Here is a 12,049-nt window from a genome sequence, read left to right as displayed (position 1 = left end):
GATTATGGAATCGATGCTTTGATCACGAACACATGTCCTCGACAAACATTTTCGATCTGTCCACCTTACTTGTTGATAACCTCTCTTCGATGAACTAAAAAAAAAACCCTTCTCGATAATATTCAAACAATATTCTCGATATGCTCATCGTTAATTTGAATTATTTGTTGACCATTAGGAGGACAGAACAATCCCTGGCAATGAGGACTATAGTCTCTGATGGCTTTCTTCTTCCTCCTCTTCTCCGCCGCCATTACCGTCTCTTCATCTCAGAAATCATTCAGACCAAAAGCATTGGTCATCCTAGTGACTACTGCGACAAAAACTATGTCTCCTCCACCTATTTCCCGTCCCTGTGGCTTCGCCCAATGCTCCCTCACCAGCTTCACCTCCTGTGGCACTTGCAATGACCCTCCTTGCCTAGGATGCAACAACAACACCTGTGACCTCATACCAAACAACACCATCACCCACACCACCACTGGTGGTGAGCTCGCCAAAGACGCCGTGTCCATACAATCCACTAACGGCTTCAACCCAAGTCAAAATGTCACCGTTTTGTGCTTCCTCTTCTCCTGCGCTCCCACTTTCCTCCTCAAATTGGATTGTCCTTCGTTCCTTTCTTCCCACTGCAACCACCCTCTGTTTTGGATTTCTCTGTTATAGTCGTTGACAGAGACAACACCGTGTGTGAAAACGATGACATCACTGTGTGCTTTTGGTTTGAATTATTTCTGAGCTGAAGAGACGGTGATAGTGGCGGAGAAGAAGAGGAAGAAAAAAGCTACTAGAGACTATTTTATCCTCCATTAGTGAGTCACGACAAAAAATAGATTGAAAACTGTTTTGTCCAACGGAAAAAAAAATTTATTTGTATATTTATTTTTCTTAGAGACTAAAATATCCACTTTTAAAATATTTGGGGGACTGATTTCACTAAATACTCAAATAAAGTTAAGTTTCCACAGTTAAGTTATTATTGGATTCAACCATGTTTGGATTCAATCATATTATAGCACATTTTAGCACGGTGTTAGCGATTATTATTAATCAATGATAAGACTAATAAGTGAATTAGTTTCATACAGAACGTACTATTTACACTTGTAACCTCCAAGGAAGGAAAAAGAATGACGAGACACAAACGTTAACTATAAAAAAGGATTAGTGAACTCTGAAGTGATTTCTATAATGGCATCTTTTGCGCCAGCCTCCTCCTAGTTTCCATTATGGCAAGGTATCTCCTTTCTGATAAATCTTTAATTGCATCTTGGTATTGCTGTTCAACCTTTGCTAACTCTATTCTTAACTCATCCTGAGGTTCAGACACGGAAGAAACATTGGGGGGATGAGTGGAGGAGGAGTTCATCATACCATCACTTTCCATGTCATGTGATACCTCAGTTTCATAATCAAACGAGGATTGACTACCTCCGATCGTCCTAGTAAGACCCAAGTCTGCAAATTCTGAGTTAGCAGACACCAATGAAGCCAATGAAACCATGGACAAATTCTTGCCGGCTAAGTTAGACGTTGCAGAAGTATACGACATCTCTGAACGCAAATCATCTGCCATTGTTCCTTCTTGAAGACCAATGCTTGCTTGAGACCATGCCTTGTGAAAAGTTGTATTCTCATTGTTTCCTCTTTGTGCTGACCTTGAAATCAATGTTGTACCTGCATTTTTATTTGCAGTTTGGCTACCACCTTCCGAACTATTTTTGAACATTGAAAACCCAGAGCTGTTCTGTTGGCTCGAGTGTGTCCATCTAACATTTGGAGAAGCCAGATGATCAACCGGTACACAAGGTTTCCAATCAGGAACCAAAGTCATCAATAACAAGTCAATTATCTCAGCTATGAATTTAACATTCTGCTGAGCAAGATCAAGTTGCTCAACCATTTCCGTTGAAACTGAGATGGCTGTATCACTGCTGAGGTAAAATATGAAATGGATATTTCTTGCCCGCCCTGCATGCATGAGTACATAATTTTCTACCATTAAACTATGGAAACAGTTGTTAGGAGTAGAATAAGCTACTAGTTATACTAACCACTCTGATCAGCTATTCGGAGAACTAAAGACACCGAGTTCTCATCATTTTCTTCGCCTCTCAGAAAGAAAATATCACTTCCCTTCTGCCTTCGTATCTCAACACATGGAGAAGGTGTTCCATCATCACCATTATTATTATAAAATACAGCAGTCACTGGTAGCTCATTGGTACCACCAGGATCCATGGGAATGGATCCTATTCGTGCACTAGCAGGACCTTCTGACATCAGGCAACGATTTTCAAAGGCTCCAAATTTGGGAAGAACAATATCTGGTAATGGAAGAGGACGATTTGTTACTGAACCATTGGCTTGGAGAAAAGGATCCATGAGAAGCTCCTTAGCTGACAATCTTTGAGATGCAGGGACAAGACATTTCTCAATAAATGATTTTACATCTGGATCTTTGACTTTAGAAAGACCAAAGGGCTTTACACCCTGCAGTATTAATGTGTATATGTATCCATTACATGACAAAAAATTTCCTAAACTACTCTAAAGAAGAAGAAAATAAATATATAATCAATAATTGTACTGACAGTTGAAACTTTCTTGAATATCTGAGCTGAATTTCTACATTCACTGTAAGGATACTCAGAAGTCACCAACTCAAGCATGCACATCCCGAAAGAATATATGTCAACTAGCTCATTGTAACTTTCATCATACAGTTCAGGTGCCATAAACTCCGGAGTTCCTACCAAGGTTAATTAAGTGTAAATACAAACTGAATCTGAATTAGAAAAAAAAAGATTCCCCTGGTACTTTTAAAGCTATGAGATGGTAGAACTTACTGAGCACTTTTCTTACTGCTTCAACAATACAAAGGATGAAAATAAATTAACAGGAAACAAAAATTGCAGATTAACACAAACATACCAATTACGCTCTTAGCATTACCCTCTTTCAAGAGAGTTGCTAATCCCAGATCTCCAATTTTCACTTCTCCTTGGTGACCGTTTATAAATATATTATCACATTTCAGGTCCCTATGTATAATTGGAGGGCTGTGATTATGGAGGTAGCTTAAACCCATTAAAATTTGTCTGGCCCATCCCTTAATAGCCTTAATGTTGATCTTCTTGTGTCTCTTACAATACCTAAATCAAACATCAAATCCACTAACACAAAGGTTGATTTCACAATAAAAGGTAAAACCATATTATATACATCAACAGAGGATAAGGAACTTACTGTCTGAGGCTCCCCGAGGTGAAAAGCTCTGTAATCATGTTAACTGTCCTGTGTTTGTCGTCAATCCAAGAATTGTAGAACCTTACTATGTTATTGTGTTTCAATGACCTCAAGAGATGCACCTCCGAGTACAGCCTCTCTAAGTCATCTGGTGACTGTAGTACTTCATCAATCCGAACCTGGCTCCAAGCAACTTCGAGTCCATTGACTTCATCAAATGCCCTGTAACTGATGGACCGCAAATTAAGGAAAACAAAACTTCTCATACGATAAAACTCATCTGAATCCTAGCTACAAGATGCACTACATTGGTATCCTAACTTCTAAATTGGCTTGGAATTCAAAATGCATTTATATTTTGAATAAGAAAAACATTAAATATAGAAGTAAAATAATCAAATAAAACCAGAATGAAGAAGAAAGAATACACAGTCTTGAAAGCTCCTTTGCCGATCATTTCTTTATACTGTTGTAAACATCGAAAACAGCATTAGCTCAATGCATGAGAGGCCACGTTTTGTCCAATAGAAAAAAAGAAATGATAATGAAGAATACAGAGAATTGCATTACCTTAATGTAGCGACCGGTAGGATCAATTTCAAGCACATCGGGATCAAGAGGCTCTAGATGCCCTGCACCTTCGTCTGAGCTTGATGTTCCCACCATAATCTACACCTACACCCTCCTACAAATTTATAATCCCTACCCTACATAAACATCAAAAGAACAATTTCCAATATATCAATTTTTAACAAATTGTAGCACACACATAGAAAGTTAGGGGAATGTCTCTAAAATCTACACAGAGAAAAGCAAAAAGCATGCATATAGATGGAGATGGGGTTAGCTGGGGAAATGCAATGCAATGCAATGATCGAAATCATAAAAAAAAAAAATAATAAAAAAAAAAAAGGAATGAAAACAGAAAACAGCGTACCGTAATGCAGGACCCTCTGAGCTTAATTTCTCAGGAGGAATTTCGTAGAGTTTAGAGAGAGAAAGGGGCATCAGATAGAGAGAGAAAATGGAACCCTAATCAGATAAGGGAGAGAAGGAGAAAGAAAAAAAGGAAAGGAAAATTGGGGAAGGGAAGGGAGTGTCGTGTGGTTTGGTGAGGTGTCGTACCCGATGAATCGCTTCTTACCAACACAGACGTCTCTCTCTCCCGCTCACTCTAAAAACGGATATAACTTCCCTAACGCACTCCCTCTATTTAATATTTATACCTTACCCCTCCAACCATTATGATTATTTGAACCAAATATTAATAGATATCAAAATAGAGTTTAATTTTTATATATTGATAATGTTTTTAAATGCAAAGGTGTATTGTTAAAAAATTAAAATTAATTAATTTTTAAATTTATTAAAAAATTATCTAAAAATGTAAATTTAATTAAATAATTATGTAAAATTTTTTACATTGTTAAAACATTAAAATAAAACTCATTAAAATATACTAAAAAGATATATCTATCTTTTAATATAAATCAGCATAGTCAAACAAAAACAAAACTTCAAACTAATTTTTTTTAGTTATATCTTTTTAAAACTTTGTTTTTTGCTTAATCTTTACTTATTATTAGTTCCCTAAAAAGATCGAAACAAGTTTTATCCATAAATTAATTTAATATATAAATTTAATTTTCATATCTTATCAGTGTAAATAAATTTTTTATATATATTCAATGATGTATGTCACATTACTTAAAATAACTAATTTTCAAAACTAATATTCAAAAAATTATCTAAATAGATAAATTTAATTAGATGTCTATGTAAATTTTTTTATATTGTTACTACATTAAAATTAAACTCTATATTATATATCAAATCATGCATCGCATAAAAAATGTAATAATTTCATATTCACTACTTAAATAAAAATTTCTTAGGTACTTTCAAAGCAATTCAAATTATGTTTCTTATACCATTTATAAGAAAAAAATAATTTAGTCGAAAAACAATGTAAATTATTGCATCTATGAAAATTACTTTAATCAAAACCCTATTGAAAAATAGATTAATTTTGGCCGTTACTTTTTTAAAAGTTATATGTTTATACTTCTAAATAATTACTATTCATTTTTTAGACAAATAGTAGATTTAAATTTTAAACCAAATTCTTCAACCGTGGAGAGTTAAGTTAGAGTGTATAAAGATTCTGAAGTTTAGATCAGAAAAAGAAGAGAGTGGAAGAGTTAGTTATGCAACAGGACATATGAATTGTAGTCCAAGTTAGTTAGAGTTGGTTATTAAGCTTTGTTAAATTGGTTAGGAGTTGTATAAGAAGTTTTGTATTCTATAGTTCAATTCTATAAGCTTGAATTCTCTATACCCTCTTTCTTTCTTTTTGTTCTCTCTTAAGTCTTCTGGTTCATTGAGCAAAGGTTTTGGTTTTTTTGCTATCAAAGCATGCTTTTCAGAATTCTATTATGGTATCTAGAGCTTGGGTATTGATTGATCCATGACATCTCCTTCTACTGATTTTGCAACCTCAACAAATATGACAATTAATAATTCAAATATCAGCATCAACAGTGTGTTGTCAACACAAATTCTTGCACAAAGGCCTTTTAATCTGATTCAAGATAAACTGAAAAAAAATAATCATAAGACTTGGGAACAGTAAGCACTTGCTATCATCAGAGGACAAAGATTGCAAGATCATCTGCACAAAGAAAAGATACCAAAGTAGTTTGACAATCACAAAAATCAAAGAGCTGGTATTGAATCTGATAAATCAACTCAATGAATTCAAGATGATCGAAATCTTATTTCATGGTTATTATCTTCAATTGATTCAAATTTCAAGCCAAAAATGGTAGGATGTATATACAGCTATCAAATTTGGGAGAGAATTGAAAGTTACTTTGTAGAATCCACAGAATTCTGGATTAAACAGTTGAAAGCTCAACTCAAGATTATCAAGAAACAAGGTCTTATAGCTTTTGACTACATCTTAAATATCAAGACCACCATAAATACTTTAGCTGTATTGGGGAAGCCTCTTAAACCTGAAAAATAGATTTAAGCTATTTTGGATGGACTGCCAGAAAAGTATCAAATGCTATTTACCACCATTAATGCAAAGCCAGAAATGTATACCTTATGTGAGGTAGAAACAATTCTTTTGACATATGATGACATGTTAGAGAAATATCAAAAATCTAAAATTGTTATGGTCTAAGCAAATCTGATGAATCACACCACATATCCCACCATACCCAACTTCAACAGGGTACTGGTGGTAGAAGAGGAAGAAGTGGAGGACGAATGCCTAGAAGAGGCAAAACCTTCTACACATTTCTAAGACCACAGTGTCAGGTATGTGGACGTAAAGGTCATATAGATTGGTGTTATTTTCACAGGTTCAATCAAGAAGTGCCTCCACTTACTCAATCTCAGATTCAATCAAGAACCAACAATTTTTCACAAATATCAGTGGCTCCTCAATCAAATTCAACTTTGATACTTCCTCTTCTTCCTCCTACAAATTTATTTCATAATCCTTCAGCATATCTGGCACCTTCATCAACCATATCTGATCCATCCCGGTACCTAGATTCAGGTGCCTCATATCATGTGACACCTGATCAAAATAACATGTTGACTACAGTAGAATACTGGTGCACGAAATTGTGATTACACTTTTCACAACTCCGCACAACTAACCAGCAAGTGCATTGGGTCGTCCAAGTAATACCTTACGTGAGTAAGGGTCGATCCCATGGAGATTGTCGGCTTGAAGCAAGCTATGGTTATTTTGTAAATCTTAGTCAGGAGATTAATGATAAGAGTGATTGTATTTATAAAAAATAAATAACATGAAATAAATAGTACTTGTGATTCAGTAATGAGAAACAGGCTGAGGTTCCGGAGATGCTCTGTCGTCTGAATCTCTGCTTTCCTACTGTCTTCTTCTCTAAACACGCATGGCTTCCTTCAATGGCGAGCTGTATGATCCTCTCGGATGAAAAATACCAGGTATGATCTCTGCACGGCTAATCAACAGTCAGATTTCTCGTCTCGGATGAAAAATACCATGTACAGCTACCGTACGGCTAATCATCTGTCGGTTCCCACTAGCGTCGGAATAGGACCCTTGTCCTTTTGCACACTATCACTGCGCCCAACATTCGCAGGTTTGAAGCTCGTCACAGTCATCCCTTCCCGGATCTTACTCAGAATACCACAGACAAGGTTTAGACTTTCTGGATCCCAGGAATGCTGCCAATTGGTTCTAGCCTATACCACGAAGATTCTAACCTCCGGACTCGGTCCGTGAATTAGAAACCCAAGTGATACGCACTCAAGCTGTCGCCCAATGACTACGTTGAGCTCAGATAGAACGGGAGTGGTTATCAGGCACGCATTCAGAGGTTGAGGATAATGATGAGTGTCACGGATCATCATAATCTCTATATTGAAGTACGAGTGAGTATCTTAGAACAGAATCAAGCATGATTGAATATAAAACAGTAGTAATTGCATTAATCCATTGAAACACAGCAGAAATCCTCACCCCCACCTATGGGGTTTGGAGACTCATGCCGTAGAAGATACAATATGAAGTGTAAAATGTCATGAGATGCTAAATGAATCTCTAAAAGTAGTTTTTATACTAAACTAGTAACTTAGGGTTACAGAAAATGAGTAAATAGGTGTAGATAGTGCAAAATTTCACTTCCGGGGCCCATTTGGTGAGTGTTTGGGCTGAGCTTTCAAGCTTCCACGTGCATATGCCTCCTATTGGAGTTAAACGCCACCCTGGGTGCCAAAATGGGCGTTTAATGCCGAAAAGTATGCCAGTTCTGGCGTTTTACGCCAGAAAGTTTTTGGCTGGCTTTTAACGCTAGTTTGGACCATTAAATCTCGGGCAAAGTATGGACTATTATATATTTCTGAAAAGCCCAAGATGTATACTTTCCAACGCAATTGAGCACGCGCCAATTGGGCTTCTGTAGCTCCAGAAAATCCATTTTGAGTGCAGGAGGGTTAGAATCCAACAGCATCTGTAGTCCTTTCTCAGCCTCTGAATCAGATTTTTGCTCAGGCCCCTCAATTTCAGCCAGAAAATATCTGAAATTATAGAAAAACACACAAACTCATAGTAAACCCCAGAAATGTGATTTTTGAATAAAAACTAATAAAAATATAATAAAAATTAACTAAAATATACTAAAAACTACCTAAAAACAATGCCAAAAAGGGTATAAATTATCCGCTCATCACAACACCAAACTTAAATTGTTCCTTGTCCCCAAGCAACTAAAAACAAAATAGGATAAAAAGAAGATAATATACAGTAAATTCCAAAAACATCATTGAAGATTAGTTTTAATTAGATGAGCGGGACTAGTGGCTTTTTGCTTCTGAACAGTTTTGGCATCTCACTTTATCGTGTGAAGTTCAGAATGATTGGCATCCATAGGAACTCAGAATTCAGATAGTGTTATTGATTCTCTTAGTTCAGTATGTTGATTCTTGAACACAGCTACTTTATGAGTCTTGGCCGTGACCCTAAGCATTTTGTTTTCCAGTATTACCACCGGATACATAAATGTCACAGACACATAACTGGGTGAACCTTTTTAGATTGTGACTCAGCGTTGCTAGAGTCCCCAGTTAGAGGTGCCCAGAGCTCTTAAGCACACTCTTTTTTTGCTTTGGACCACGACTTTAACCGCTCAGTCTCAAGCTTTTCACTCGACACCTTCACGCCACAAGCACATGGTTAGGGACAGCTTGGTTTAGCCGCTTAGGCCAAGATTTTATTCCTTTGGGCCCTCCTATCCATTAATGCTCAAAGCCTTGGATCCATTTTACCCTTGCCTTTTGGTTTAAAGGGTTATTGGCTTTTTCTGCTTGCTTTTTCTTTTTCTTTCTTTTTTTTTTCTTTATTTATTTTTTTCGCCACTTTTTTTCTTTTCTTTTTTTTTCTGCAAGCTTTTCACTGCTTTTTCTTGCTTCAAGAATCAATTTTATGATTTTTCATATTATCAAATAACATTTCTCCTTTTTCATTATTCTTTCAAGAGCCAACAATTTTAACATTCATAAACAACAAATTCAAAAATATGCATTGTTCAAGCATTCATCCAGAAAACAAAAAGTATTGCCACCACATCAAAATAATTAAACTAATTTCAAGATAGAATTCGAAATTCATGCATTTGTTCTCTTTTGCAATTAAAAACATTTTTCATTTAAGAAAGGTGAAGGATTCATAGGACATTCATAGCTTTAAGACATAGACACTAGACACTAATGATCATGTAATAAAGACACAAACATAGACAAAACATAAATCATAGAATTCGAAAAACAAAAAAATAAGAACAAGAAAATTAAAGAACGGGTCCACCTTAGTGATGGTAGCTAGTTCTTCTTCTTGAAGATCCCATGGAGTGCTTTAGCTCCTCAATATCTCTTCCTTGCCTTTGTTGCTCCTCTTTCATGGCCTTTTGGTCCTTTCTGATTTTATGGAGTGCTCTTGTTGAGGTCCATGAGTGGGCTCTCTTGTTTGCTCCATCCTCTTTCTAGTGATGGGATTTTGAGATGAATCTCTCCATCTCTCATGACTCGGAGTTGAAAGTAACTGCCTTCCCTTTCCTCTTTCTAGAGGTTTCTCTGGTCTTAGGTGCCATTAGTGGTTATGGAAAGCAAAAAGCTGAGCTTTTCCACACCAAACTTAAAAGCTTTGCTCGTCCTCGAGCAAAATAAGATAGAAGGGAGTAGAAGAAGAATGATGCAATTAATTTTGAAAACTTATTACTGTATACAAGAAAAATTAAGAAGATTTGAAAAGAATTTGAAAAGATATGTAAGTTTTAAAAACGTTTTGGAAGGAATTGAAAAGAATTAAAAACAGAATTAAAAAAAGAATTGGAAAGATTATTAATTTTTGAAAATAGAAATTGAAAGATGAAAGTTTAAAATATGTTTGATGCAAAAAATTATGAATTAAAACAGGAAAAATTGAAAAAAAATCGAATTGGAAACAAAATTACCTCCCTTGTGTCATCGTGGTGTTAAACGCCCAGAATGCTATCTATTCTGGCGTTTAACGCCCACTTGTCTGCCTATTTGGGCGTTTAACGCCCAGCCAGATACCCTGGCTGGCGTTAAACGCCAGGAATCCTTCTTTACTGGGCGTTTTTCTAAACACCCAGAATGCTGCCTGCATGGGCGTTAAACGCCCATTCTGCTATCCTTACTGGCGTTTAAACGCCAGTAAGCCTGTCTTCCAGGGTGTGCTATTTTTAATGCTATTTTTTATTCCACTTTAATTCTACAGCTGTTTTTGTGACTCCACATGATCATCAACCTAAAGAAAACATAAACTAACAATGGAGAATGAAATGAAAAATTAATTATCATGGATAAATAAGATTGGGTTGCCTCCCAATAAGTGCTTCTTTACTGTCTTTAGCTGGACTTTTACTGAGCTTTTAATTTAGTCTCAGTTTTGAGCATTCTTGCTCAACATTGCCTGCAAGATAATGTTTGTGCTTACTGTACCCTTTGGGTATGAATCTCACAGCTTTATAGTTTGCAATATCTGCAAACCAAGGTACTTCCTGAATGGCAAAGAGTTGCTCATCCGGGAAGGTTTCAGAGATCTCAGTAGGAGGAGGGACGCCTCTGCTACTGGTTCTATCCGGGACAGGTGATCAGCTACTTGCTTCTCTGTCCCCTTTCTGTCTCTTATTTCTATAACAAACTCTTGCAAAAGCAATATCCATCTTATGAGTCTGGATTTTGAATCCTGCTTTGTGAGGAGATATTTTAGAGCAGCATGGTCAGTGTACACAATCACTTTTGATCCCACTAAATAAGATTTGAACTTGTCAATGGCATAAACAACTGCAAGCAACTCCTTTTCTATGGTTGTGTAATTCTTCTGTGCGTCATTCAAAACACGGCTAGCATAGTAAATGATGTGCAGAAGCTTGTTATGCCCCTATCCCAATACTGCACCAATGGCATAGTCCTTGGCATCACACATTAGTTCGAATGGTAATGTCCAGTCTGGTGCAGAAATGACTGGTGCTGTGACCAGCTTAGCTTTCAGAGTCTCAAACGCCTGCAGACACTCTGTGTCAAAGACAAATGGTGTGTCAGCAGCTAGCAGATTGCTCAGAGGTTTTGCAATTTTTGAAAAATCCTTTATAAACCTCCTATAGAATCCTGCATGCCCCAGAAAGCTTCTGATTGCCTTAACATTAGCAGGTAGTGGTAATTTTTCAATTACCTCTACCTTAGCTTGATCCACCTCTATTCCTTTGTTCGAAATTTTGTGCCCAAGGACAATTCCTTCAGTCACCATAAAGTGACATTTCTCCCAGTTTAAAACTAGGTTAGTCTCTTGGCACCTTTTTAGAACAAGTGCTAGATGGTCAAGACAGGAGCTAAATGAGTCTCCAAATACTGAGAAGTCATCCATGAAGACTTTCAGAAATTTCTCTACCATATCAGAGAAGATAGAGAGCATGCACCTCTGAAAAGTTACAGGTGCATTACACAGACCAAATGACATCCTTCTGTAGGCAAACACTCCAGATGGACATGTGAATGCTGTTTTCTCTTGGTCCTAAGGATCTACTGCAATTTGGTTGTAACCTGAATAGCCATCCAAAAAGCAGTAGTATTCATGGCCTGCTAGTCTCTCTAGCATCTGGTCTATGAATGGTAAAGGAAAATGATCCTTCCTGGTGGCTGTATTGAGCCTTCTGTAGTCAATACACATACGCCACCCTGTAACTGTTCTTGTAGGAACCAGTTCATTCTTTTCATT

General features: G+C 36.6%; 1 protein-coding gene across 1 annotated transcript; it reads right to left on the bottom strand.

Annotated features, from left to right (window-relative positions):
* Positions 1-1,020: 1,020 nt before the first annotated feature.
* Positions 1,021-4,449, bottom strand: LOC112784023 (probable serine/threonine-protein kinase WNK7). Its single transcript, XM_025827101.2, has 8 exons — positions 4,187-4,449; positions 3,820-3,956; positions 3,678-3,715; positions 3,250-3,477; positions 2,935-3,155; positions 2,595-2,752; positions 2,055-2,493; positions 1,021-1,971 (listed from the first exon to the last, which is right to left on the bottom strand). Exons 2-8 carry the CDS (start codon positions 3,913-3,915, stop codon positions 1,187-1,189), a joined length of 1,965 nt encoding a protein of 654 aa, XP_025682886.1. The 5' UTR covers positions 3,916-3,956; positions 4,187-4,449; the 3' UTR covers positions 1,021-1,186.
* Between the last annotated feature and the right edge of the window lie 7,600 nt (positions 4,450-12,049).

This window comes from Arachis hypogaea, chromosome 20, assembly GCF_003086295.3.
Source record: "Arachis hypogaea cultivar Tifrunner chromosome 20, arahy.Tifrunner.gnm2.J5K5, whole genome shotgun sequence".
In the NCBI taxonomy this organism is placed as follows: domain Eukaryota; kingdom Viridiplantae; phylum Streptophyta; class Magnoliopsida; order Fabales; family Fabaceae; genus Arachis; species Arachis hypogaea.
This window is presented reverse-complemented; position numbering and strand designations above follow the sequence as displayed.

Excerpts from the sequence above, each read along its gene's own strand:
- LOC112784023 (XM_025827101.2), bottom strand. The coding sequence starts at position 3,915 with ATGGTGGGAACATCAAGCTCAGACGAAGGTGCAGGGCATCTAGAGCCT. Across the intron at positions 3,156-3,249 it reads ACCTCGGGGAGCCTCAGACA|GTATTGTAAGAGACACAAGA; the intron begins GTAAGTTCCTTA and ends TGTTTGATTTAG. Across the intron at positions 2,753-2,934 it reads TAATGCTAAGAGCGTAATTG|GAACTCCGGAGTTTATGGCA; the intron begins GTATGTTTGTGT and ends TAACCTTGGTAG.